The sequence below is a fragment of the Paralichthys olivaceus genome, chromosome 22 (genome assembly GCF_024713975.1).
Source record: "Paralichthys olivaceus isolate ysfri-2021 chromosome 22, ASM2471397v2, whole genome shotgun sequence".
NCBI classification, from domain to species: Eukaryota; Metazoa; Chordata; class Actinopteri; order Pleuronectiformes; family Paralichthyidae; genus Paralichthys; species Paralichthys olivaceus.
In genome coordinates, this window is record NC_091114.1 from 16,494,329 (window position 1) to 16,520,867 (window position 26,539).

A 26,539-nucleotide genomic window follows, 5' to 3' on the forward strand; every position below is an offset into this window, starting at 1 on the left:
TTGATATACATTTCAATATCTCCTTATACAGATGCACAGTTTACATTCTCGTCATGTATCACTGTACTTTCCTCAAGTACATTTCTCTACAAACAATATTTCTCCAGTGAAAGGTGAATATCATTCTCTACCTCACTGTGACCATCTGCTGCTGTCTCATCGCATCTTGAACTGGGCCTCGTCTCGCTGAGTTAAACCTTTGAGAGTCCAGGAGGCGGCTGGTCCAACAGAAAGAGAAAACTTTGACCCTTGTGTTGTGTGACAGTTGGAGATGCTGCAGTGATTTATGTAAACCTTGGAGATGTATATGAATAACAAAGCAATCCAGCAGCTATTTCTGACAGCGTGGTAATTTGTGAGGGTACACTGTCAGCTGCTGTAGACCTGTGACGCTATTTGCTAAGTCAAGGTTACAGTGCGACCCAGCTGTTTGCTTTGTCTGCTGGCACAAATGCCAATAAATATAAATGGTGTTGTTTTGTTGCCCCCTCTTGCCTCCCAACACTTGACCCAGATACCACTGTGTTTGGCCGTGGAGGAGCAAGGTGATCCAACGTTGACCCTCTGGGCATTTAATACTGATCCCCAAGTCATATGGCCCCGAGCAAGGATCCAAGTCCCCCCCCACCTTTGAGATGTTTCTCATACTGGCAGAGATTTGCTGCCTCAAAGGGGCAAGATTATTTTCTTGTTTACAACTTGAGCCAAATCAGTGTGTGTGGGTTTAGATGCATAGGAACAAACTGTGAATAAAGGCCTTCACGATTATCTACATGTGAAATTATGAAGAGTTAATAAAAACAAAAAGCAGCAGAATCAGTTTAAAAAGCAGGTCAAACCTTTACAGACATAAAAAATTGTCTTAAAATAAAATGATCTTGTGTTACCGTTGTTCTGTATCTGTTCTGGTTCATTACCTTGTTTAATATGAACTGACTTTTCTTTTATATGCACTTTTGTAACTCTAGTAATAAACCTTATTATTATTATTATTATTTGCTGCATCATCTCCTCACAAATCTTTGTTAGGATTAAAACTGAACCCCGCCAAAACAGTCTAGAATTTCAGTTAGCAAGTTTATAACACGATATGTGGTTACATGAGATATCGTGGGCACTCGCATCACTTTTGAAAATTCTCATACAGGAGAGAGAGAGAGGAGGAGACGGACACGACAGCATCAAACAGACAACCCGGCTGGTGTCTGCAGACGGAGGTCGAGCTGCCTGCATCAAAACCAGCAACAACCAACCTCTGGATTATCACTGGAGGATTATTGTCTGTGCATTTTTGATGATAAACTGTGCAAAAACTAAGTGTCCAGCAATCTTGTAGCATTCACGAGGTGTCAGCGTGGTGAGTGTTTAGGAAAAGGGGAGATTTCAAGGGATTAGCCCAGATTAAAGTTATAACAGACAGTATGGCAGAGGCCAATCCACACCTGGAGGAGGAGTCGGATGAATGGAAGAATGTTAATGGAGGGAAAAGGAGGAGGACGCTGAGAGAGAGGCTGAGTCGTTGGGTAAAGCTGGAGGTGCATGAGGAGGAGGAGGATTGGGAGGAAACGGAGTACAGTGAGGAAAAGGAAGAAAATGAAGCAGGCGGGACAGAGAAGGAAGAGGAAGGGAGTGAGCAGGAGGGAGAAGGAGAGAAGAAGGTGATGGTGAATGATGTGCTGGGCAAAGAGGAAGAGGAGGAAAATGAGGGAGAGAGGGATGTTGAGGAGAACAAGCAGGTGGATGTAAAGGAGGAGAGGGAGGTGACAAAAGCAGAGGAACAGGAGAATATAGGGGAAGTGAGAGATGATGAAGGCGACAGTGAGGATAAAGGAAAGAAGGAGGTGAAAGAGGAGGAGAAAGAGGAGGAGAAAAAGGAGGTGACGCAAGCAGAAATGGTTGGAATTGAGAATGGGAGGGAGGATGAGGAGATGGTTGAGAGAGAAGGAGGGCTGATGGAAGCAGAGCGATTGGAGGAAGAGGGAGAAATGGAGGAAGCGATAGAGCCTGATGTGAAGAAGGAGGTGGAGGAAGATGGCGAAGAGACGGAGGAAGAGCAGATACAAGAGAAGGATTACGACAGTAGAACAGAGGAAGAGCGTGTTCAGCAAAATCAAGAATGTGCAACCAAACAAAATGAAGAAAACTTCTCAGACTCAGTTGAATCTGATGAAGATTCTCTGCGGATGGGATCGGAGGATGAAGGTTATAATTCTGAAAGATTGAATAATGAAAAAAGAGCTGTTGAGAAACAATGCACGGATCCAAAGGAAGCAGAAGATAGAATCCTTGGAGTGTGGAATGAAGAGGAGGATGAGTGCGAGAAGCTGACAAATGAGGAAGATTCATTCACAGGATCCGGAGGAGAGTTTCAGGAGGATCTAGAAAAGCTTCTTCTGGAGGAAGAAGAAGACTCATCAGATGAGGAGGAAGCAGAACTTATATCATACAAAGACATGGAAAGTAACGATGAAGATGTGGGGAAGGTTTACTGCAAAGACGATTATCCCACAGATTTATTTTGCACTTTGACAGAGTTCAGGGACTCTTCTCTTCTCACTGACCTAAATCTGAGCACAGAGGCTGGGAAGAGTTTCCAGGTACACTCCCCTGTCCTGGCTGCTGTCAGCTCCCTTGTCCGAGAAAGCCTGAGCAAAAGAAATACAGTAAACGATCAAATAGAAGATGATAAAAAGTGGTCAATGTGTCTGGGCCCAGAAGTGGATGCTGTTGGATTAGAGGCAGTTGTGGAGTTTGCCTACTCTGGATTTATATCCCGTCTGGACACGGTGGATCAGATAAAGGGTGCAGCTCAAACACTCGGCGTCCCAAGACTGATGGATCTCTGCAACAAGGAAGAGTCACCAACGACTGCAGGATGTAAGAAAGAAGAAAAGATCTCCGCTGCGGAGGAAAGGAAGATCAGTCTTCAGTCCATCAAACAGCTGTGGGTGGACCGGGTGGGCTGTGACGTCACTTTGGAAGGTATTGGAGAATCGCTTCAGGGTGAGTAGACCACCAATGAGTGCATTTATGTAAAAGTTTAAAAAAGGCATATTCTGCTTCATGTCCAGGTTGATCATTGTAATTTGTGTTCTTACTCAAAAAGGTTTGCATGCTGTAATGTTCAGAAAACACATCCCTGTCCTCAGACTGTCTAAACTGTAGCTCCTCTTTTCATCCTCAGTCTCAAAAGCTTGATTTTTCGCTCCTGTCTCTTTAAGACCCCCCCCCTCCTGATAAAGCCCAGACTCCTCTGATTGGCCAGTTGACCCAATCTGTTGTGATTGGTCAACAAGGAAATCTCCGCTGTCACATTACCTGGCTTTGTAAGGGGGCGTGTCAGACTAGCCGGTATGCACTGCATTATGCAGATTCTGGGCAGCTTGATGTCATGTGCGTCAGTATGGGCCGGACTAAATAGAAGGACGTTAGACCGTGGGAAAATGACTTGAAAAGATTGAGGTTTGGATATTACCATGATGAAATTTACATTTTGACCCAAACTGTGAGAAGCAGCAATGTCATTAATCATCTTTCCTGGAACATGCAGAGTGAGACGTGTCTGGAGGACTCAGAGTTAAACTGCATCTTTTTACTTAACGCCATCCTCTGTTTAGTCCACAGAGTCATCCTGGCTGCAGGAAGTGATTACTTCCGTGGCATGTTTACCTCAGGGATGAGAGAGTCCCATCAGCATAGTGTGACTCTCCCCTTCCTGTTGGCGTCTGAGCTGAAGCTTCTGGTCGGCTGCTCCTACAGCGGCGCTCTGCCCCTCAGCTGGAGGTGTGTCTTTGAGATTACCAGCACCGCCCTCCAGCTCCAATATCAGCCAGCCCTCTCCTTGAGTCTCAACTTCCTGCAAGCAGAAATCAATCCCCTCTCCTGCCTGGATGTGGCGTCTTTTGCTGAGGCATACGAGATGGAGCAGCTACTCGAGACTGCGAACGACTTTGTCCTGCGGCAATTCCAAAAGGTAGCATGCACCTTAAAGTTCAAGGATCTCCCAGCCAAACAACTCCTCAAGTACTTGAACAGTCACTCACTCTGCGTACCATCTGAGCTTGTTGTATTCAAAGCAGTTGTAGCATGGATTCAAGCTAAGCCCAAGAAAAGACTCAAACTTGCTAAGGTGTTAATGAAAACGATCCATTTTCCCCTGATGACATTCAAAGAGTTCAAAGAGGTCCAGTCTTTTAATATTTGGTCGGATCACAGCCTGGCTGAGCTCTACGAAGCAGTGTTTGAGGATTTCTGCTCCAATGAGACTGAGCCATTGAGTCAGTTCCGCATATATCTGCCAAAGGAGAGTCTGGTCTTGATTGGGGGTGAACAGATCTCTGAAGACCTGACCACCCGCAGCATCAGCAGAGAACTCTGGTTTGGAAATTCCCTGAGGAACCATACAGGGATTAAAAAGGCCATGGAGTGGAGACGGTTGGAAGAAATGCCAGAGCCAGCGAGGTTTAGTCACGAGGTGGCGGTGCTTAAAGGACAACTGTACGTGTTTGGGGGCAAAAAGTATTACGGCAACGGAGACACTCTGAATTCTGTTTACAGGTGAGGGAGGTCTCTCTTCAATCTTCCAGGAACATTCATGTACAGTTTTTCACATCCAGTATCTGTTTCTGTACATATATTATTTGTCTCCACATCTGTAGGTATGACCCCTATCAGAACGGCTGGGAGAGCCTGGCTGACATGCAGCAAAAGCGATGCCTCTTCTCTGTGGTTGAGCTGGACGGACAGTTGTACTCCATCGGTGGACACTGTGACGTGGAATATATAGAAAGTGTGGAACGATACTGCCCCACTGCAAACTCTTGGAGGTATCTATCTACTACCTCATTAGCTTGTCCCAAATCCGTATGGCAGTTTGACCAGAAATTATAATTTTCTACTTACCAAATATTGAGGGGTGCTCGGACTCTGCTGCCAAGGCTACAACCACAGAGGCTAATACTGCCCAGGCTAATGTCCCATCTCGCCATCTACAAAACTTGTGGATCTGCCCTTTTATCCACATATTTAACAAAATATAATGAAGTCTGCCTTTAGGCAAGCCCCACCCCTCCAGAATTTCATGAAACCTGGTTTAGTAGCTTTCAATAACAAAAAGGTGTCTTACAGGGACAGTGTCACACAGGTGAAACACATCAGGGCGGGGCAGACAATCACAGAAGCAGGAAACGGGACAAAGACAGGAAATAAAACTAGCAGGAGACACATAGGGAAAGAACTACAAAGTAAAACAGGAAATATGTTCAAGCCAATAAAGGGTTCAAACTAAACTTCCTATTGTCCAGATGTCATCAAAACAAATATTTCTGAAAAATAGTCATTAGTGTCTTATCAGAGCAAATCATGACAGGAAGCACTTTAACCTGATATACGGTCAATTATTCAACAAACTGTGGTTCTTCTCTTTCAGCTTCACCAGGCCCTTGGATCTACCTCTGAGCGGTCATGTGGCGAAGGTTTTACAAGGACAGATCTTGGTCTCTGGAGGGTCTAACAGCGACTACGGGTGTCTCTCCTCCCTGTTTCGGTACAACCCAGAGACAGGAAGCACCTATCTCGCAAACATGACTAAACCTCGGGCTAAACACTGCATGGAGACGCTGGGCGACCACCTCTATGTCGCAGGTGGAATCACCTCGGCTGAACCCGTGAACATTGTCGACATGCTCTCCTGTGAAGTGTACAATCTGCAGACCGACACCTGGACGGCGTTCGCATCTCTGATGGTGCCGCATGTCGGAGCAGGAAGTGCGGTTTTGGAGGGAAAGTTTTACGTGCTGGGTGGATACAGCCATGAGGATTACACCGACACAAATATAGTCCATCGTTATGACCCCACAACGCAGAGATGGGAGAACATGGGCAAGATGCCCGGGCCCAACAATGACGTAGGAGTGTCTCTGCTGTGTTTGCCACAAGATTTACGTTTGTAAGACATGGTGAGATATAATGTGTCACATGTTGCTTGAGCTCTTCTGCTCGCCCTATTAGATATCAATCAGTCAAGGCTAAAGAACAAGAGTGAGGCCCGACCCTCTGGAATGGTTTACCTGAGGAATCAGACTTGAAACATCTGTTTTCAAATCTTCCACTGCCGATGAGGGAAGAGTATTTCCAGAATAGTTTATTTTACAGTGTAAATGAGATCAATCTTTGAGCATGTAAAAAGTAGGATATTCCTAAATTTATTTCTGGTGAGATAAATTCAGTGAATTTAAAAGGTGTTGCAGTAATAGATGTGTTGATGACAGAGGTAGATAAGAAATGATTTCCATGACAAAAAGTATAAAATATTAAAAACAAAAGGGCGTTGTTCCACTTGTGATCATAGTTCAGTTATCAGTGCAGAATCAGCAGAGAAAAGAAAATGGACAATGTAATGAGTTTATTTGTTTTGCAGTAATTACGCTGAACGTTGCCACATATTTTCAATAAAATTGACAGAATAATAAAAACATGGATTCAGTTTTTTTCATCATTAGAATTTGCGGAGAGAACCGCAGCGTAAATATATTGTGTGTGATCATCTACACGGGGAAGAGGAGAAACCCACTGAAGGTCGTGTGTCCGTTCAGGTTATCGAACACTCTGCCGTTATCCCACAGCTCCATGTGCACCTTGTCGCCAGCCGCCAGTCGCAGAACAACAGCGTTGCTGCTGCTGTCCGAACCGTCTGCTGTCGGACTTTCGTAGGTGGAAATCTGAAGGATGCCATTCTTCATTAATATGGCCCCCATCACGTTGGTGTTGTAGCCGTAGGTGCTGAAGCTGAAGAAGTAGAAACCATCGACGGGTGCCGTGAAGATTCCTGCAACACAGAAAAGACGTTACATGACTCGCGGACATTACGAGTAAGGTTGAGTTCAGTTACGTCAGCAGGATTATTTAAAAACTACAGAAGGGATTTCCTCAAAACAGATTTGGACAAAAAGGCAGATCCAGGTTTTTTCTTCAACATAATTTACGGATCTGATGGGAAATAAAAACATATATATAAATACAATGATTAGTGCAGCTTTAATTCCTGCAATGAGCGGCAGGTATCCTGAGTCATGTGACGTCAGTGACTTCTTTCACCTTGTTTGATCTTGTTTCAAATACCAGAAGCAAGTGTTTGAGTTTTAGAGCCTCTGGACATTTAGTGCTTCAGAAAAATCTGTTTCAGACCAGTTCTGTGATGTTTCTGAAACGAAATGACAAAAATGTTAACAACCTGTGTTTTGATCGTAGGCGTCGCCAGAGTTCGAGAAGACTCTCTTAAAGATGAGGGACTTGTCTGTGCAGGGTCCACGGTAAATCTCCCCAGAGTTTGACAGAGAGACAGAGAATGCGATCTGAGGAGCAGCTGCAGGAAAACAAGAAGAGAAATGTTCACGTTAAAGAGAAATAATGATGACAAACACCACTGAGCTAATAATATATTTCTTTAACCTCCTGTTTTCAGAGAAATATGTCTTTTGAAAGATTTATTTCGGTTCTTTGAGTCTTATAACAGCTTTTAGGTATTGTAGTTTTCAACTTTATCTCAATTTTAACAAAGTTTAATTTTAATTAATAAGATTTTTGTGCTAATATTTACATTCTTAAGTCTTGTTGGATTTGGAAGTTGAAGTGTTCAGTTGGCCAGTTTGTTAAAGTTTTATGTCATTATTTCATCTAAAGAAATATTTACAGTGTTATTTGAGATTTGAAGGCGTATTTCAGGAGGATCACACACATTTTTCTGTTGTAGAATATTGAATATGTTTAAAGTTTGTTTGTCTTACCTTTGCCATCAGTCTGTTTCAGTTTATCAATCTCTATCTCTGAGGCATTCAGTCTTGTCTGCAGGTCTGTGCCAGTTTTGAAAGTAAAAAAATAATTACTGACAGAAAACCAAACTGCATCACCGGGAATATATGTGGTAATGTTTCCGTCATCATCTCGTACCTTCGTTCTCTTTCTTCAGTTTGTCCATGTCGGCCTTCTGTCTCGTCAGCTCGTCCACAGTCGCATTGAGCCTGTCCTCCAGGGCTTCAAGATCCTTCTGTTGTGTTTCTGCATTTCTCTGATTCTCAAGGAAATTCTTTATCAGCTTCTCTTGAGCTCTCATCCACTCGCCCACGTCCATGTCGCCTCTCTGTCCAAACGCAGGCTCCACACACAAGAACCCCAGGAGGGTCAACACAAGCAAAGCCCAGGAGCCCATTTCCTCACCTGTAAAGTTGTGTTGTATGATGTGCTGTATAGTTTTTTCTGCAGTGGCTTATATACCTTGAAAAGCAGTGTTCAGGCCCCTCAGGGACCCAAGTTCTACTCGTGTCCCAACAAGCCCTGGTAGGATTGTGCAAACACGTTTTCCAGTAAAATAAAAATAGTAAATGAGACCAATAAAAAGAATGAATAATAAATTCATAGTTTCTCAATGTGTAAATGATGTAAAATGATTTAAACGCCTTTATTAACATATCATTGTCATAATAACCCAACATTCTGATGCATTGTTTCTGTTATTTACATATTTTCCTCTATTTTTCTAATTGATTATTTCATCCAGAAGCTGATTAAATACCCAACAACTAGTGTCTAAAGTGCTGAGGCAGTCGGAGAAGACATGCCCGAATGTCGGTAACAGCCCCGGGAAGTTTTCCCATGTTTTCCCATCGCTGTGTGCGGGGATCAAACCGGTGCACCAGTCCAGACTCACTGTAGTCGTCCTGGCAGTATCCACCCAGTATATAGATCTTCTCTTCCAGGACGGCGGAAGCTGCACCCACATGGGGAACAGGCAGGGATGCAAAACCGGTCCAAGAGTCGTTCACGGGATCGAACACCTCACAGGCTTGTTGATCAGTGTAAAATGCCCTCAGGTTACAAACTCCACCGCTGACGTAGAGACGGCCTCGCAGGGCCTCCATGCAGTGCTGAGCCCGGTCATGGGCCATGTCTGCCAGGTAGGTGCTTCCTCTCTGTGGGTGATACAGGAACGTGGAAACCAGACACACATATTTACAGTCGAAACCTCCAGAAATGAAGATCCCCCCATCGACGACAGTGACAGCGGAGCCGCTCAGAGTTCGGTCCAGGGGCTGGACAAAGCTGAGAAACATGAAAGAAAAAGACATCAGACGGGGAAAGACAGTAAACCCAGAATCTGGAGTCGATTCCAGAGTTTTGTGAAACGGAAACATTAACACTTCCATGATAAAACAGGCCACTTTTAAATTTGACTTACACAGCAGAAACCTAAACACAAACGGATATCTTGTGCTGTTGATTGCAGTATACGAGCGTCGAACATGTTAAAACTTACCAAAGTTATTTTAAAATATGACAACAGAACTGATTCTGTGTTTTCCTCCTTGATATATTTTTCATACATGTGATTGTGGGCAAACTTAAGCTGGACCTTCCTGCATCAAACCCTGATTCTGCCCTGAAAGGTCGATACTGTCAGATAGTCTGTGGTAACTATCACAAGTCTTACCTCCAGGTGTCAGTGTGCGGGTCGTACATCTCAACACTGTCTACGTTGGTGTTGATCTCTTTGTCTCCACCTACGGCGTAAAGGCGTCCCTCAAGTGCCACCACTGAGAAGTTACTTCTGAACTCCTGCATGTCTGCCAACCTCTTCCAGCTGTTCTGCACAGGATCATAACTAGCATATATGCCATGAAGATAAAGGTAAAGACGGAAAAAGTGAGACCATAGTTGTTACTGAGATTGAGAACCGGATATTTGTGCAATGATTATCTCCATTTACCTATGGGCAGATTTCATGATATTATCCTTAGCATAGAAGTAACACCCTCCAATCACATACAGCCTTCCGTCCATTGCTGCTACTCCATGCCTGAACTTGGGGTTGTCTGGCATCTCACCCAGCCTCTTCCATTCTATCTCCCTCACCAACCCTGTGCCACTGCGTAAGGAGTTTGCAAACCACAGCTCCCTGGTTGGTACGCGTGGACCCATATCTGGGTTCAGCTGGTCTCCCCCAACTAGAACCAGAGCGTCCTTGGGCCGCCTGACCCGCCACTGGTCTTGGGGTTGTGGGGAGCTGAAAGCAAATTCCTTGAGAGCTGAACCATAGAGTTCAACTTCTTTGTTTCCAAAGCACTCCATGCGCAGGTTAATGGCCCTGACCTCCCGGAACTCTCGAAACGTCATAAGAGGAAAGCGGACTGCGGTCATCATTCGGGCAGCTTGGCCCAATCTCTCTTTAGGATCAGCCTCAATCCATGAGATTACAGCTCGAAAGACGACCAGCTCCGAGGGCACGCACAGACCCTCACAGCCGAGGTAACCTAGAAGCTTCTCTGCCGGTAGGTCCTGAAACTTTGCTGTGAATGACACCTCCCAGAAGTTCCTCAGTACAAAGTCATTGGCTTCTTCAAGGAGCTCTGACATCCCATAGGCTTCAGCAAAAGACGCAATGTCCAGACATGACTCTGCCTCCATTTCGCACCACATGAAGTTAAGGCAAAGCGACAGGGCGGGCTGGAACTGCAGCTGCAGAGCTGTGCAGGTGATCTCGAAGACACAGTCCCAACTGAGTGAAAGGGTCCCACTGTAGCAGCAGCCAATAAGAGCCTTGAATTCAGATGCTAACAGGAAGGGAAGGGCAACACAGGTCTGATGGGATTCCCTCATTCCGCAGGTGAACATGCCACGGAAGTAGTCACTGCTTGCTGCAAGGATGACTCTGTGAACTTGAGACATACAAAAGAAGAGTTTAAACATCAAATAATCAACCAGATAACCAGAGATTAATCAAATAATGTCAACCAACCATGGAACAAAGTCCCGTCCACATCCAAAATCACATCACACCCCACTCTGTCTGCCCACAGGTGTTCAACAGAACCAAGAGTGATCTTCATCTCATCCAGAGCAGAGATCTTTCGCTCTTCCTTCTCCATACCTCCATCTCGCCTCATCCCCTCCTCTTCGTTGCAGAGGTCCACCACTCTAGCGACCCCCAGTGCTTGAGCTGCAGCCTTGATGTTTGCCGTGGTGTCTTTGTTTAAAAGAGAAATGACCCCAGTGTAGGCAAACTCCACAACTGCCTGAAGCCCGACTGGATCAACCTCAGAACCCAGTGACAGCGACCACCTATGGAAGCCTCCATCCTCATCTGTCTGTTCTCCACTTGTTTCCTTCAGTCTCTGCAGGATGACGGAGCTGACAGCAGCCAGGATAGTGGAGTGCACATGGAGGCAGCTCCCATTCTCAGTGTTTAGAGTCAGGTCTGTGAGAAGAGATGAATCCCACAGTTCCTTCAGGGCCCTGAACATCTCTTTAAAAGATGTTTCACTGTGGTAAATATGGACGTTATCACCACGACCTTTATCCCTGAATGCCTCCTCGACCTCTGACCCTTCTGTCTGACCCCTCCCTGTCGATAGACCCATCTTGGAGTCATTGTAAGCCACGATCCTCCTCAGCTCGCGGTTCTCCTGCGTTATCCCTTCTCCGCCCTCTTCAATCACTCTTTTTCTCCTCTCCTTTTCTTTCCTCCACCGCTCTTCCCAATCCATGGGCAGGTGATGTCTGGTAAACTCCATCTCAGGAACTAGGAGTCACTGTGGTATTTTTAAAAAGCTGGTGACATCCAGCAACACTTTCCCAAATCTTTTTCTCATGCAGCCTCAACTCTTTTCTCTCGCCCAGACACAACTTTCCCCTCTGCATCAACAGGCAGTTATTTATTTATAGCTGCAGGGTCACGGAGATTCAGTTTCAACTGGAGTTGTTTATCAAAGAAACAAACAGAGATTCAAATAGAACATTTCTCTCTAAAGACCTGGTTTAACTAACTTAGGTAACAGATCTTAAAATGACAAATAACTGTCAGGATGATGCACAACGAATGGCAACAGTCCTCAAATGAGACAATGTTTAAATAAACTGATTTTCATTTGGATCCGCAAATTGCACATATTCACATCAGCCCACAAAGTATGCCAGGTTTTTTTTCCATCATATTTTATTCCATGATGCCCCAAAATCACAAGAATGTGCCACAGAAATAGAATCTTAATTACAAATCTTTTAGTTTTATTATCTTGGTCTTTTTCTCCCATCAAATGCAAATCTTATGTCAATAAATCTCCAAAAGCACAGACACTTATTGTATTGATTCAGTTTTCTCTTCCAATTTACATTTATAATATCAGAAGTTACTTGGATTCCATTGTCACAAAATCTTCATCATTACAAGTTTATTTATTTTACTCTTTTCTAATCGTTTTATTTAATTATGAAGTGAAGAATAAGAATCAAGTGTGACCACTTTTCTTAATCCTTTTCCATGACCACACTGGTTTCAACCCTTGTTACTATTCAACCTGGACAGTAATGGAATCAGTGTTTTCCCTCCACACACTCAGCTTTACACATAACCTATTATATCCTCACCATTTCCTGTTAATTGATGAGTTGTGATAAAAATAGAACCATTCGTTAGAATCTGTTTCGTGACATCAAACCTACGAACACATGAAAACATGTTAAAGCAACACTATGTAACTTTTACTGAGCAACAGCGCCCTCTACAGCCACACATGATTCATTCTGATGGGCTGAGTGATTTATCAATCTCTTGACTGTGTCGTCCCACTGACTGGATATTACCCATGATCCTCTGCTTCCTGCACCAGAAGAGCTGCTGCTGTAAATAATCCACCGAACTGAGATCAGAGTTCTTCATGTTGTAAAGTTTCCTGCTGAACATCGGAGATAAACTCTGGTTGTTAAGAACTTCTCAGTGTTTTGAACTGATCTCAGTTCAGCTTCACTCTTCAACTGTCTGGAGCTACCTGTGACTCTCAGTCACTAAATTATAAAGCTTATCATTATATAATTGTAAAAGTTATTGCGCAAAGCTTCATAACATAACAAGACTTATCAGCCACTCTATGCTTTGACGCTAAAACACCCCCACTACACTGCTTCTACAATAATCCTGACGCAAAACATTAACCGAGATTAACTGCTGTCACGGTCACTGCTCAGGTGAAGGTGATGAGGTATTCTGGGTAGGCCTGGTCGTCGTGGAAGACCACAAACATGGTGGGGCTCTGCTGGTTGTCCACCACGCTGTCGAAGCAGTCCGGGCGGTCTGCGCCACGAGGAGGCGGGGCTTTCATGGTGGGACTGCCGACAGTGTATTGGCCGGTCAGGACACGAGCGACGTACAGACGCTTCAGGCCTGATGCGTCCGGTGGGGAGAAAGAACTGGCTGAATACCCTGCGTTGACAGCAAAGTAAACTCCTTTTCCCAACCTGGCAGCTGTGGTAGAAGGACATAAGAAAAGATGGATGTCAACTGTAGACGTCATGTCGTCCATCTTTATTCAGTCTATGTTACTGTCGAACCTGTAATAATCAAAACCGAAGAATATTTTGTTGCCACATCCTGTTACCGTGTGTTCCTGCGTAGCTCCTGTCAAATTTGTCCTTTTCTATGCAGTTGCACGACTCCGCTGAGGTGCCGTGATAGAGCGACTTCTCACCAACATCTCCTCTGCCGTTCTTGAAAAAGATCCGCTGCCTACACACAGAGAAGGCGTGCCATAGGTAGAGGTTTTGCACACGCTCAATCTGGGAACAGAAAACAAACAGACATCATTTATTCTGAAACCTCAAAACCTACGAGAATCATTCGCTTGTGTTAACGTACTCACCTTTTGAATGTTGTATTTAGCCGTTTTGAGGAAACCCTGCGCGACGACCTGATACTCTTGTGAGTTAGGTTGCAGCTCCACCTTTTTAAAGACTTCTTCGTGCATCGGTTCCCATTGTGTTGGCAGCTCCAAGGCTAAAGAAGAGATCACACAAATCAATGTTTGTGGGTGGATTGTCGATTTTTGGGGGCTAACGCCGACATCAGGGAATAGAAAACATCCGATATTGCTAAATCAGCGGATGTAGATATGAAAAATTAAATCGTCAATGATTTCAAATAATTCGTTATCAAACCGTTATGATGAAAAATATACTGGACCTTCATTCCCACTGCTGTCAGACTCTTTTACACTTCAACCTAACCTAAACCGATTGTATTATTCTCTATGTCTCTAATTGTTGAATTCATGTATATTTACACACTTATTATATTCATATAATCTCTTTTTTTTTTTTAAAACATGAGTCACCAAATGTAAAATCTGAAAAATGTGACGCACTTGTTTGAGTTTCGCTCCTTTTCACTTTGAACGTTTTCCCTGTTTGCCAGTCTGTGGCCTCCAGTGTCTTCAGGTTTACTTTGAGCACTGTTGCGTCTTGTGCCGTCACTTCTGCCGACACTTGCTTGTTGATGTGAGCGTCTTCCAGCTCAAAGTTTTCATGCAGGCTCAGCTCCTGCCAGACCCCCTGAGCATCCTGAATCGACCACTGCACATGGAGAGCCATCATTGCTTCTTTTTTGTCCTGGAGTTCTTCGGAAAGTGCGTCGTGTATTGCTCTGTTTATAAGTTCAGTGATGCTCAACACGTCCTCTTTCAGGCCTCGCAGCACATAGACCTCTTCTCCTGCAGCCGACCGATCTCTGGCTTCAGCTCTCGTAGTCGTTCCTGATCTCTGTCCTCTCGCACTCTCTGAACTTTGATGTCTCCTGGGATCCTGAGGACTCTTGAGCTCCAGACTTATTCCCAAGCCTCTGACATTCGCTAGCACCGCCTCCAGCTCCATGTCATCCAGCGAGGAGAAGTCGCGCATGCTGACCGCTCTCTCTATCAGCTGCTTCTGCAGGGTGTCCTCCAGATCTCTCCTGATGGTGCCAGTGATGTCTGGACCGCAACAAATCACACTGAGCACGGCCGGCTGAGGCTGTGAGGAGATGAAGCTTCTTCCTTGTGGTGCTGAAGATTTAGACGTTTTTGAACGTTTCTCTTGCCACTTCTTGAGCGTCTGTTGAGCGAATTCTTAACAAAATAAACAGAAAAGAGGAAAACTCGTCACATGTCCACAGTATCGATGTTTCACTTCACAGGAATTATTGTCTGAGAATATTCTGACCCATAGCATCAATTCTTTCATTTACAAATCTTGACATTTTCATTTATGTTAAAATAGTTTGTGTATGAGGATTTAGAAACTAGAACCAATGGATCTGATGATGATTCACAAACCAATTTAAGATCTGTTTCCATGTTGAGGATGTTCTAAAGGCCAGTATCCTGTTTCTCTGTGGCTGACTCTCAGAGATGATGCTGCAACATCACCTTGTGGCTCAAAGGTAAACTGCATGACGTCCATGAGATGTAGAGAAAATCACTCGAACAGGGTCCAGATCATAGAAATCATAAAAATGTCTCTTCAGCTGTTGAAGGGGTTCCCCTGATATCATGCGCGGACCTTTGTGATTAAAACTTTGTTGATCCCCTGACTTTTGGTCTCGTGCCACCATGAGGCTGAGATTTCTGCCTCAGAGTGGTTGGATTGAATGAATTGATTTGAATTCTCATAATCTTGTTGAATTCCATTTTCTCCCGAATAATCTGCTTTATGACCAAATACCAAATACTACTAGTCCCAGCTTTACTTTGTGTTTCCGGTTAAGACCTGATAAACATCCACATGTGAGGAAATGGTCATTGTGAGCATGTTAGCAAGCTGATGTTAGCAATGTTCCTATTTACCAAACCTGAGAACCTGTGATAAAGAACAGATGACCTCATTATCAAATAGTTTAAATGCAAACAAACCTCTAAGTTTGAAGCTGGAAGGGGCTGATTTTCCAAAGCGACTCTCCAGCTCTGATCTGCAAAAACAAAAAGACTATATTACAATCCAGGCTCAAACTTTCCCTTCGGAGTCTTGTTGCTGTTCGGAGACGATTCATTTCCGACCTGAACACCTGGAACACTGGTTGTTGCAGGATGACGATGCGGATGAGTGAGAGTGAATTTGGTTTCATGTCCCGAACAGCTGACGCCATGCCGTCCAGCATGGCTTTAGAAGCTGTCACAGAGTCCATCCCGGCCTCGCCTGACGTGATATAAAGACGGTTTAGTCCACATGGAAATTACCACAACGACTTTTACATTGCAGCAGTCACAGGTTGTGTCCTTTATTTGTGTAATCTAGTTAAATTGACTACCTTCAGTGGCCATTGTTTCTAATTTGACAGTTCTTACCAGTTTACTTTCTTATTTATCATTTTACATTTACAGGAAAAAAACTAGAATAACAACCCTGCAGTCGTATGTCTCCTCCTTTCAGACTCATATGAAGTCACCGAGGCTTTTGACTCTTGACCACTGAAATTTAATCAGTTCATCCGTGAGGCTGAATTTACATTTGTGTCAAGGATTCTTCTGAAGCATTCTTGATGTAAAACAGTTCATGAGCCAAAAAGGGTTTATGATGTCATCGCTACCTTGACCTTTTACCTCCAAATCAATTCAGTTTATCCTTGGAAAACAGATAACTTATTATATTTTAACTTCCCTATTCTGGTATGTCATTTGTTATTTACAAAATGTTTTTCATTAAATGTAACGTGTGCACACAACCACTCATACACCCACATGTATATGGTACTAACCAGTGTTGATGGCGGGGAAGGCCACTGAGTTGTAGCCTTTGCTCTCACACTGCTTCAGTATCTTCTTGCAGTTCTTTCGAATCAACTGAGGGTCCTTCTGGAAACTAGCATGGATGATTTCTCTGCAACCAAGCAACCCGGGTCCTGTGGTGCACATTAAGTCTGCAGGAATGCCCACTGGGGAAAAAAAAGCAAAAGTAACATCAGGTTACAAGAGGCTTGGGGGTAAAATGTAAATTTGAACTTTTTGGTTGTTCTCATTCATTTATTTGAATGTGCAAACTGAAAACACACATAAATGTGTAATATAATACAAGTACAGAACATTTTCACTACATATGAAAGTATTTTTTAATTGTCTTTTATAAATTAAAATATTTGTTTACATTTATTTTATTCATAACGCTATACTTGAACATCAATTCGTCATATTCCAAAAATTATCTGTCTTTCTACTCTCTTTTCTCTGGAAGCACTTTGTGCTTAAGCCTGAAAAGTTCTACCTAAAGTAAACGATTTATTTTTATAATAAAGGGGCTGGGATTCAAATTTGCATGATTTGTACCTGTCGTGCTTGTACTCTGAAAAGATACTTACATGTTTTAAATGATTTTACAATAATAGCTTACTTTGTGCTAACTGGGCTTGAACCTGTTGCCCTGCTGCAGACAGAATAGCACCGGAGACACCTGTGGAGAGCGTGAATACAGTTACAATCAATCACAGGTATGACACAGGTGTATGTATGTACATATATATATATATATATCAAATCACTTGGATTGTACCTGAATGATTTTTGAAGTCAGTTGTGTTGACGATGACATCAGTGCCCCCAGTTACAATGTTGCCGAGGACCATCTGAAGTTTGACTCCACCCAGCATGGCTGTGACCTCATTGTTAGTCCCCGAGACATTTCGGTAAAAGGAAGCTAAAGTCATCGCAAACAAATAAACAAAAACTCACCATTAGGGATTTCCTGTTTTACAGCACCACACCAAAACAGCAAATGTTTGAGGATTACAGTTGGATTAGATGAAGGTTATAATATGAATATCTATGTGTTGTCGTGTTCACAACATGAAATGGTTTTGTGAGGTTTTGTTTTGTGGAACTTGACCTCTGACCAAAATTTACTTAGTTCATACTTGAGTCCAACTCAACATTTGTACCAAATGTAAAGAAAGGTGTTCTTGAGATACTGGGTTCACAAGAAAGCGATGGACGTGCAACCTGAATACATGATGCCTGCAGACACTGGCTGGTGCAGAGGCATAAAAAGTGGTAATACACTGGTTAACTATTTGTTAGCTGATGCTGTTCTGATCTTTGAGTGATCAAAGCTGCCTGGAAGAGTCAGCAAAAGACTGACTCAACCTGAAACTGAAAAGAAACTGTTCACACAAACCGTGATCTGGATTAGAATGATTTCTGAATCCTCTGACATGCAAAGTTTCCTGAGCCGATTGGATCGCCTGAAGAGACAAATGAGGTGAAGGTTAGATTCCGGTTTATAACGTGTTGTAAAAAAAGTTTGCAAACTTTTCAAATTGTTTTTTAACCTGATTCTTTTCTCAAACTGTTTTTGAGATTTACTTTTAAGCTGGTGATCTCTTTGTGGAGCAAAGTGCTTGGAATCTTAGTTTGTATGAAGAGACAGTAAATAAATAAAAATGTCCCTGTGAAATTACAGCATCAATCTTCTCACAGATCACAAAGACCTTGAACCTGGACACATTGATTGTATGGGATGCAGTGAATTTTCTTTACCTTGCTAGATTCTTTGTCCCTGGGGTGAACGACAATACGGACCAGGAAAGACGATCTGTTGGCTCGGCTCTGTTCGAATACAAGGACCTCCTCCAGAAGAATCCTGGAAGCCACGGAGTGAGGAAAGCGCAGGACAACACCGGCCCCGAGGACAGGGAGAGCCACTGAGTGAAATCCTCTAACCTCACAGGAAGCCAGAGTTTTTCTAATGCCTTGTCTCAGAACCTGCAAGATTCAAGCACTGTCAAGATTAATGGACTAAAAGAGACAACTTAAAGAAAAATCTGATTCAAAACATTTGCATGTGGCCACAGAAATTGACCTGGACTGCACTTCCATGTTGGTTATTATCCCAGGGGAGAAGGTTAAGGAAGATCAGGGCCTTAGACCCAGGTGCAGACAAGCCCTCCACCAGGACTATGTCACCAGGTTTCGTTGTCACTCCTCCTGCACATTGAGAAAACTTTGCAGTCAGCTGAGGTCCGACCACATTCAACAGGGTGTTTCCAATGCGGGTAGAGAAAGGATCATGGCCAGCCATAGGAGATACCAAGCCATCCACCTGTGAAACATCGTCACATTTGATCTCAATAATCTTAACCATGATACGTAGCCCAATCGTCCGAATCTGTGAGCAAACTGAGAAGTATGTAACGCATCAACATCGAAGCAAAGTTACTCACCTGCTGGGTCTCAATGGTTCCCTGAACAATCTCAACAGTTACAGCAACTCCAGGAGCTCCAGCAGTGGCTCCTCTTGCTGTGCCTCCTCCTGCAGCATCCATCTGGAACCTCAAATCGCTAGGTGGACCAGTTACAGAGCTTATCCCTTGGAGGAGCCTGTCGCATGCTTGCTGCATGGCCCTCACCACCTCTGCTCTGTTATCGATCAGCATGATTGTGCTCAGACTTCGTCCTCCCTGATCGCAAAACTGTTTGACAGCCGTCACAATAGCGTCAGCGCACAAGTCCACTGGAACACCAAATATACCCGAGCTGATACAGGGCATGGCTATAGACTTGAGCTCCATCCTCTCTGCCATATTCAGAGCAGACTGGACAGTTTGTTCCAGCAACAACCTTTCTCTGCCACCAACTTGTCCAGCTAATGGTCCAACAGCATGCAGCAGTTTCTTGCACTGCAAGTCCCCCCCTGTGGTCACTACCACGTCACCTGTAGGAACTTTCCCAATCTGCTTTACTAAAGTCTTACTCTCCCTCTGTACTTCAGGTCCGCCTGCTTTACTCAGTGCAGCAGCAACACCTCCGGAGTGCTCCAGAACTGCATTGGCCGCGTTAACCAGGGCATCAGCAACTACTTTAGTGATGTCACCCTGACACACCACAACCTGCAGTCCATCACACACGTTGTGGATCGCAACTATTGTCACTCCATCGCTCAATCTTGCACCAGATTCCAAGTTCAGTCTCGTGTGAGGTTGAACTTGAAGCTTTATGAGACACTTCTGAGACTGAGCAGCACGTGAAATGTTCTCTCTTCCAGAGGGACTTTCAAAATACCTCAGAGCTCCGGGCAGGTTGATGGCGACTCTCTCCCGAACAAGGGAGTTTACAAATAGACCCAACCTGTTCCTTACCTCATCCACTTTGCCGGATGGACCTTCAAGCGCCACAATGGGCCCAGTGGCAGAAGTGTAAGGATGGAGGATAACCCCTGAATAGTCAAATGCATGCAGCTGTAGCAGTTCTGGTAAGAGTTGTACTAACTCTGGAAAACGAAGATTGACTTTGCTTTCTATGCTTGACTGGTCCAAAATAAACTCTTTGACAGTTTCATTCAGCTCTTCAAACTCTCGGGTGTGGCCCAGTAAGCACACTCTGCTGTCCGAGCAACACACTGCCTGAACCCTACACTGCCCTCGGTTCATCTCATTTGTCTTGGACTTGAGCTTTTCCCACAGCTCAGATGAAGCAGCAGCGTTAATAGGTAAGTCAATCTCGATTTCCTTGAACTTTTTTTGCATTTCATTTACTGGGTCGTCCAGTTTATCAGGAGAGAGGGAGAAGAAACGAAGCTCTGTGTCTCGTAACTCTATTTCCACCTCGTCACCAGCCCCTAGAAAGTCCCGCAGCTCCCCTGGACCTCCATAAGCCTTCCTCACGAAGGCCAAGAGACGTGGGCTCATGTTAGGAACTCTCCTTTCTAACACCAGATTCTGTTTATCAGAGATCCAATCTCCAGCCTCCAGAATATCCTCCACAGACCCTTCTAAAACCACCTGACCTGCATCTCCCCGTGTGACCTTAACTCCTGGAAAACTTCGTCCCAAACCGTCCTCAATCTCTCTCCAGAGGAGGCGGAGTTTGGCCTCACTGAATCGACGAGTGCTGGTTTGCTTCTCACTCAATCGGGACCTTCTACATTTAACAGTAGAGTCTTCTACATCCTTCAACCTGGAATTGACCTGTGAACGTTTACCGACCACAACAGCCATCCCGATTTCACCGAACACCCTCACATCACCTGTGGTGTGACCAGAGCTGCAGGACTGAAGCAAAGCTTTGACTTTGAGAGGCTCAAACTCAAAGTGGCAGTGGTAGCCATCTAAGAGTTTGTCTACCTCAGCTCTCAAACTTCTACTTTCTGCTCCAGCAGCAGGTTGAGCTGATCTCCTCACTAAAACTCTGCCCTCTTCTGGGAACAGCTGAGCAGTGCAGTCCATAGAGGCAAGTTCCGCCTCCAGCTCTGCCCCTGCCTTTGGACATTCCTTCAGATATCGAAGGAGGTAGGTATCAGGTCGTAGTTCACATTCTTCACCACCTGGTGGCAGAATGGAGGCAGGAATAGACTGTTGCTGCTTTTGGAAAGAGAGTACAGTGGGTTTTCAGTTTTTAAGGAACATGTAGCCAAAACGAATAAAGTCTAAAACAAAACTCCGGCAATAATCAATTATGATACTGTTTATTCTTAATTGAATTACGTTGACAAGCTTTTTCACCCCATTCAAGTCAGGGGAGTTTGAAAAACAGGAACACATCAATTTGTGTTCAGAAAGTTTTCCACACTAACCTGCGGTGACGTCTTGCCATGATCTGAGGTAGCGATGGGGGAGGAGCCCTGCGGTTCGGGGCTGTCCCGGACAGTGAGCACCAGAGAACCACCTGCAAACTCCAACACATGCTCACATCTCTGCAGGACTCTTTGCTGAGCTGAGACACAAAAAGGCAACAATACTTATTAGGGTCCCTCTGCACAGTTTATCTTCCTCTCATCCTTTTCAGCTTTTGTGTTCTTATTTACTTTTATTATATTTAAATACATGTAAATGTCAAATCCAATTTCTGTGTACAAACAAGTATAAACTGGCTCGCCCTTAGTCGAGGTTTACGAGTGATGTGTTTTCTGTTGCTGATGCGTTTCCCCTCCATAGATGTAGTTCAGCTTAAACAGATTATTCTGGTATTTTCTTTGTTTTTATTTACTGAACTGCACTTCGGTTGTTCTACATGTGCCTTATAAATAAACTTCACTATAACTTTGTGCTAAAATTAAATTTTCATGGTAAAAAAGAAAGAAAGAATGGGACCAACACAAACAGAGACTCAAGGGGTCAGGGGCCCCCTGGAGAACCATTTACAGTACTGCAGTGTGGATAAGCCTATCTGTGCAGAGAAGTGTTCAGTCACTGCCCACATACTTCTGAGCGTCCTTTAAGTTAGTTCGGTTGTTCAGCAACAAATAAACTAGAGGGCACAGTTTCTGCTTTCAAATCTATCATCAAAACGTCCCGCCTTGTACAAACGGCTCTCTCGTGTTGATTGGTCACTAAAACTGAACCGAATAATAAATCATATTAAAGTTCAATGCAAAATGACGTGAACAACAACAACGAGCCACTGAAATAACCACGAGACGCTCAACTACCACCGAAGGAAAGGACGAGAGACAAATGACTGAGACGTGTGAAACCACCAGAGAACGACAGAGCAGAGAGGAGGCAAAAGAAATGTGAAACAAGTACAAGTTGACCAAAGAGTAAAATGATGACCAGAAAGTTGAGCTGTTGTTTATCCCACAGCCACACCCCGTCCACGTGACGTCAGAGCTCCAACTTGTACCATTAAATCTGCAGCTCGGACTCAAAGTGAAAGTGAAAGTGTGGGGAACGTTTCCAGGTCCGATCTGAGAGGTTCTGCACAAGAAACTAAAGAGGGGAAGAGATTCAGAGCTGCGGTCCAGTGGTTCTGACGGAGGAATACATCAGTTTGTTGCTCAGTGAGAAGTGAATCACTGGAGGACCGAGTGTCTCCGGAGCAGCTTTACTTTCACTTTCACCGGAGGACACGGTTTAACAAACACCGACCCGCTCCAGAGCTCGTCGGACGGTCCGAACCGTCGTGTCTCACCTTCTCGCTCTTTGAAAAACACGCAGTGAACTTTGTCGCGTATGTGCGTGACGGCGCCGCACTCTCCTCCTCCGGACCTGCGGCGGATGAGGAAGTAGTTTCGGATCCTGCGGCGCTGCTCCGCGTCCACGGCGGAGGACACCTCGAAGAAAAGCGGGAACTGCTCCGGAGCCTCCATCGAGGACAGCGCGCAGGTGGAAGCAGCGGCTCGGTGACTCCACAGAGACTGACGGAGAACCGGCAGGCTGCGCCCTCTGCCGCCCGGGAGCGCCCCCTGGTGTGCACAGATGATACCTCACTTTAAATGGAGCACCTTGTGTTGTACTCACACAAGGTGCCCCCCCCCCCCCCCCCCCCCCCCCACACACACACACACACACACACACACACACACAGATTCATAACTGATGAACTAAAGTGAAATGTGTGCATCAACACATTTCACTGAAGTTCATCAATTAACACATTAACTTATATATATATACAGTATATACGATATATGGGGGGAGGGGGGGCTCTATAGTTGCTGTGTGTTTATATTTGCACTTGGTATTTCTCCGCCATCAGATTTAAACATTTATATATTTTATATTAACATTCACTAGATGTAGATGTTTGATTGGTTCTGCAGGACTCAGAGTTTTTCATCCATGATGAGCAAAATGTTGAAAATGTTATGTAATGTTGTAGTTGGCCCTCTGGTGTTGGGAGGATTCACTTCACCCACAGAAGAGTCTCAGCGCGGTTTCACAAACTCTTTATTGATATTCAACAACACAAAGTACAGTCACACGCAGCCTTTGTCCTCCACTCGGTTCAAGATTCAGAAACTGTGAACTCTGAAGCTGAGTCAACGCTTTCAGGACGAATCAGGATATTTTAAATAAACGAACCTGTTTGTGGAATCAAAATATTCAGATGTTTCACACATGAAGTGAATTGAAGTCGGGGAAAGAGAGGATCATGGTCAATCACAAGAGTCTATTATTACTTGACATGGACTTGCAGAAATATATATCGTTAATATCAGAGTAAATAAAATCTGTGCCACACATTTTATAACCGTCACCAGATGTGAAGGAAAAGAAGATGAAATGTTTTTTACTGAGAAGCAAAATAAAATCAATGTCTGTTAGTAATTTCTACAATTGTCATGTTGCTGTTCAATTAACCCAGAGAGCAGAATGTGCATATATAGTTTGGTAGCAAAGAAACAATACCCCAGATATATGAAATGTGTCCCCACCGCGTTCCTTTGGGTTTAACACTTTCTATAAGGTACAAATGAAATTAAACGTTTCATTATCCCTCCATGTGACCCACTTATACCCTTTGTCTGTCTTCATGGCTGCCCCTGAGTAACACCCTTGAGTAGGTGGACATGACTCCCAGTTATCATAGATGAAGTCCTCACCAGTGACCCAGAACCACATGTCCAGGGTGCAGGTGTAGCGCAGCCCCAGCCAGATGAACTCAGTCTGGGCGTTCTTGGCTCTCTCTTGGACCCATCTCTGCTGCTGCACGTCGGTGATGGAGATCAGGTCGTTGTGGTGCTCTCTGCAGTAATCCATGGCCTCCTGCCAGGTCTTATTTTGTTTTATCAGTTTAATTTTATCTGTCGTGAACAAACACAGGACTTTGTCCATCATGGCCTCAAATAAAAATCATCACAACAATATTAAAAAGTTCAATACTGAAGTTGCTGCTTGGACCTTTTGTTCCTAAACCAGCATGTGAACAACTGGAATGACACAATTCTTATAATAAATATGATTTGAATCCTTCTAATAAATAAACTCACAAGAAACAAAGAGACAAACCAACTCTCCACTTACCCTCATAGCAGATGAATTTCTTCTTTTCATTACATTTATCACTTTTCTTCTTTACACTATTTTCAATGAACACACAATTCTTGACCATATCGTCCTCATGTTCAACCGTTGTCTCGCTCCCACTGAACTCCACTCCGGGCTGAGACCACAGAGTGTTGTAAAGTCCGATCCAGGCCTCATATTTATTGAGTTTCTTCATCTCTGTCACGTCTGCCTCGTTATACGCTGTGGCGAGGTCTGTATAATGACTTCTACAGTAGTTCCGAGCTGCCGTCCAGTTAAATTTATCCTCTATAAAGTGGTATTCATAGAGTCGACACATGACGAATAAACACTGACCTACAGATAGAAGAACATAGTATTCAGTGTTAATGCTGATAAAATTGCCAACATTTTAATTTCCAGCCTCAGTTGCAACACGCCACTTCATTTATTCATTTATTCATTTATTCATTTATTCATTTATTCATTTACTCATTTACTTATATTGAAGTCTGAGTGCAGTTATTTAATGACCGGTCTGTGACGTCGAACCTCAGACTGTAAAGAAAGATGGACGAGGTGTCTCCACTTCCTTCCACTGTCCAGAATTTAAGCTAAAACATCACGGATGCGATGCGGCTGTCTTGCGCGTTTGGAGGCGGAGTCTGCGCAGTAGCAAACAGGGGGATGAAGGCGACGTTGATAGAGACGCTCGACCAATCACAAGTCAGTCTCAAATACCAATCATGACTTTTAATCCCATTTTCATAAGATTAAATATCTACTTAAAATCTGAGTTACAGGGAAAATGAAAAAAGTTGAACAAACATCAGAAAGGAGGAGTCCGGGTTCAAGACCTAAAGTGTCCACTTTTGCGGAGAAGACATGTTGTCCATCTTTCTGCACAGTCCAGGAGTCAAAGTGTTAAACTCAGACAGGTTAAGTTGTGTTGTGGAGATGACGCACTTACCCATCAGAATGAGAGGAAACAGACTCCACTGCATCTTTGCTGTGTTGGATGACTGGTTTTTTTCAGCCTGATCAGATCTTTACAGCTTTTCTCTATTTTATGTCAAAAGGACAAAAACAGAAAAGACAGAATTAGAGTTCGGACCAAACAATGCTGCACATGGTCGTGTCATTCTTATTGTTGAAATAGAAAAGAAAAAGGGAAGTGGTCCAGTAACTGAGATAAATGACTTCCTCCGCCGACAGGTTGTGTTTCCGCAGGTCCTTTTGGAGTTACACAAAAAATGTTCAACAGTTGTAAAAGGTGAAATACAATTATAGTGGCACACATATTATATGTTATAAGTACTTGTATAGTAAATGTGAATAACAGAGTTTGACTTACTGGTGATTTCCTGTGTCTGTGCTGTGCTGGAGGCTCGTCTCAGTGAAACAGGCTCTGAACTCACACTCACTCTTGTATCCTCCTCAAAGACTCATTTGAAAACCAAATATAACGCAGGTGATTAACATGTTGTGACGCACAACACACAAAATGGACACGTGGACTTTTAAGTGTGTAACAAGGAAATGAAAAGAGTTACCACAGACAGTGTGTGTCTGTGTATGTGTGTGTGTATGTGTGTGTGTGTGTGTGTGTGGGGGGGGATTCATTTAGTTAGCGTTCACTCCTTCTGAACTTCTGAGCTGCATTCTGAGCGTGTTGGGAAATAAACCTTTAACTTTAAATGTAGAATTGTTGTCACGCCAACAACTGTGACGGGAGTGTGCCTCGTGAGTTTACATGGAGATAATAATGCAAATATGAAATCATCTCAGCAAGACACCTTTGCCTCACTTTGAGTTTTTATTCATCTTGGTTTCTGGAACGAATACTGCGTCTCAAAAAACTGAGGCTGCAGCAATAATGGGAAATATAAAGTTCTCACCATTTTGCTTGTAATTTCACAATCAGCTGTAAATGTGGGCACATTTTCATGTCCGTCGCGTCTGATCTTTATTTGAGTGTCCACGTCTGATCTAAACAATCTGAATTCAAAACGGTTTTTATTTCACACTCTGACA

At 43.9% G+C, this 26,539-nt stretch overlaps 5 protein-coding genes across 8 annotated transcripts; 1 reads left to right on the top strand and 4 right to left on the bottom strand.

Annotated features, from left to right (window-relative positions):
• The first annotated feature begins 1,301 nt into the window (after positions 1-1,301).
• On the top strand, positions 1,302-6,450 carry LOC109641713 (kelch-like protein 9). The gene is made up of 4 exons (XM_020106243.2): positions 1,302-3,003; positions 3,618-4,557; positions 4,659-4,826; positions 5,429-6,450. Exons 1-4 carry the CDS (start codon positions 1,422-1,424, stop codon positions 5,949-5,951), a joined length of 3,213 nt encoding a protein of 1,070 aa, XP_019961802.1. The 5' UTR covers positions 1,302-1,421; the 3' UTR covers positions 5,952-6,450.
• Positions 6,389-8,316, bottom strand: cbln11 (cerebellin 11). Its single transcript, XM_069518241.1, has 4 exons — positions 7,948-8,316; positions 7,785-7,850; positions 7,232-7,363; positions 6,389-6,826 (listed from the first exon to the last, which is right to left on the bottom strand). Exons 1-4 carry the CDS (start codon positions 8,204-8,206, stop codon positions 6,546-6,548), a joined length of 738 nt encoding a protein of 245 aa, XP_069374342.1. The 5' UTR covers positions 8,207-8,316; the 3' UTR covers positions 6,389-6,545.
• Positions 8,317-8,441: 125 nt separating this feature from the next.
• LOC109641714 (kelch-like protein 33) lies at positions 8,442-11,690 on the bottom strand. Its single transcript, XM_020106244.2, has 4 exons — positions 10,790-11,690; positions 9,761-10,709; positions 9,485-9,655; positions 8,442-9,096 (listed from the first exon to the last, which is right to left on the bottom strand). Exons 1-4 carry the CDS (start codon positions 11,562-11,564, stop codon positions 8,577-8,579), a joined length of 2,415 nt encoding a protein of 804 aa, XP_019961803.1. The 5' UTR covers positions 11,565-11,690; the 3' UTR covers positions 8,442-8,576.
• Positions 11,691-12,029: 339 nt separating this feature from the next.
• On the bottom strand, positions 12,030-22,978 carry LOC109641726 (protein mono-ADP-ribosyltransferase PARP14-like). Of its 2 annotated transcripts, none has more exons than XM_020106262.2 (15): positions 22,689-22,978; positions 21,352-21,491; positions 19,004-21,136; positions 18,643-18,882; positions 18,321-18,545; positions 17,959-18,025; positions 17,338-17,481; positions 17,179-17,238; positions 16,550-16,726; positions 15,852-15,990; positions 15,708-15,763; positions 14,187-14,924; positions 13,686-13,819; positions 13,425-13,602; positions 12,030-13,291 (listed from the first exon to the last, which is right to left on the bottom strand). In XM_020106262.2, exons 1-15 carry the CDS (start codon positions 22,864-22,866, stop codon positions 13,011-13,013), a joined length of 4,890 nt encoding a protein of 1,629 aa, XP_019961821.2. In that variant the 5' UTR covers positions 22,867-22,978; the 3' UTR covers positions 12,030-13,010. The 2 variants fall into 2 exon arrangements, with proteins under 2 accessions (XP_019961821.2, XP_019961820.2); XM_020106261.2 differs by having other exon boundaries at positions 19,004-21,139.
• A 452-nt stretch (positions 22,979-23,430) lies between these two features.
• Positions 23,431-25,999, bottom strand: LOC109641722 (macrophage mannose receptor 1-like). 3 transcript variants are annotated; one of them, XM_069518242.1, is made up of 5 exons: positions 25,860-25,960; positions 25,693-25,738; positions 25,476-25,567; positions 24,524-24,862; positions 23,431-24,303 (listed from the first exon to the last, which is right to left on the bottom strand). In XM_069518242.1, exons 3-5 carry the CDS (start codon positions 25,507-25,509, stop codon positions 23,960-23,962), a joined length of 717 nt encoding a protein of 238 aa, XP_069374343.1. In that variant the 5' UTR covers positions 25,510-25,567; positions 25,693-25,738; positions 25,860-25,960; the 3' UTR covers positions 23,431-23,959. The 3 variants fall into 3 exon arrangements, with proteins under 3 accessions (XP_069374343.1, XP_019961810.2, XP_069374344.1); XM_020106251.2 differs by lacking the exon at positions 25,693-25,738 and having other exon boundaries at positions 25,860-25,999; XM_069518243.1 differs by lacking the exon at positions 25,860-25,960 and having other exon boundaries at positions 25,693-25,753.
• Between the last annotated feature and the right edge of the window lie 540 nt (positions 26,000-26,539).

Excerpts from the sequence above, each read along its gene's own strand:
- LOC109641713 (XM_020106243.2), top strand. The coding sequence starts at position 1,422 with ATGGCAGAGGCCAATCCACACCTGGAGGAGGAGTCGGATGAATGGAAG. Across the intron at positions 4,558-4,658 it reads ACTCTGAATTCTGTTTACAG|GTATGACCCCTATCAGAACG; the intron begins GTGAGGGAGGTC and ends CCACATCTGTAG. Across the intron at positions 4,827-5,428 it reads CCCACTGCAAACTCTTGGAG|CTTCACCAGGCCCTTGGATC; the intron begins GTATCTATCTAC and ends CTTCTCTTTCAG.
- cbln11 (XM_069518241.1), bottom strand. The coding sequence starts at position 8,206 with ATGGGCTCCTGGGCTTTGCTTGTGTTGACCCTCCTGGGGTTCTTGTGT. Across the intron at positions 7,851-7,947 it reads ACTGAAGAAAGAGAACGAAG|ACCTGCAGACAAGACTGAAT; the intron begins GTACGAGATGAT and ends AAACTGGCACAG. Across the intron at positions 6,827-7,231 it reads CGCCTACGATCAAAACACAG|GAATCTTCACGGCACCCGTC; the intron begins GTTGTTAACATT and ends TCTGTGTTGCAG.
- LOC109641714 (XM_020106244.2), bottom strand. The coding sequence starts at position 11,564 with ATGGAGTTTACCAGACATCACCTGCCCATGGATTGGGAAGAGCGGTGG. Across the intron at positions 10,710-10,789 it reads GGACGGGACTTTGTTCCATG|TTCACAGAGTCATCCTTGCA; the intron begins GTTGGTTGACAT and ends GTATGTCTCAAG. Across the intron at positions 9,097-9,484 it reads CCGCACACTGACACCTGGAG|CTTTGTCCAGCCCCTGGACC; the intron begins GTAAGACTTGTG and ends CATGTTTCTCAG.
- LOC109641726 (XM_020106261.2), bottom strand. The coding sequence starts at position 22,866 with ATGGAGGCTCCGGAGCAGTTCCCGCTTTTCTTCGAGGTGTCCTCCGCC. Across the intron at positions 15,764-15,851 it reads CCAGTGTTCCAGGTGTTCAG|ATCAGAGCTGGAGAGTCGCT; the intron begins GTCGGAAATGAA and ends TTGTTTTTGCAG. Across the intron at positions 13,292-13,424 it reads GAGCTACGCAGGAACACACG|CTGCCAGGTTGGGAAAAGGA; the intron begins GTAACAGGATGT and ends CTTCTACCACAG.
- LOC109641722 (XM_020106251.2), bottom strand. The coding sequence starts at position 25,509 with ATGCAGTGGAGTCTGTTTCCTCTCATTCTGATGG. Across the intron at positions 24,863-25,475 it reads GTTTCCTCTCATTCTGATGG|GTCAGTGTTTATTCGTCATG; the intron begins GTAAGTGCGTCA and ends TTCTATCTGTAG. Across the intron at positions 24,304-24,523 it reads GAAATTCATCTGCTATGAGG|ATAAAATTAAACTGATAAAA; the intron begins GTAAGTGGAGAG and ends TGTTCACGACAG.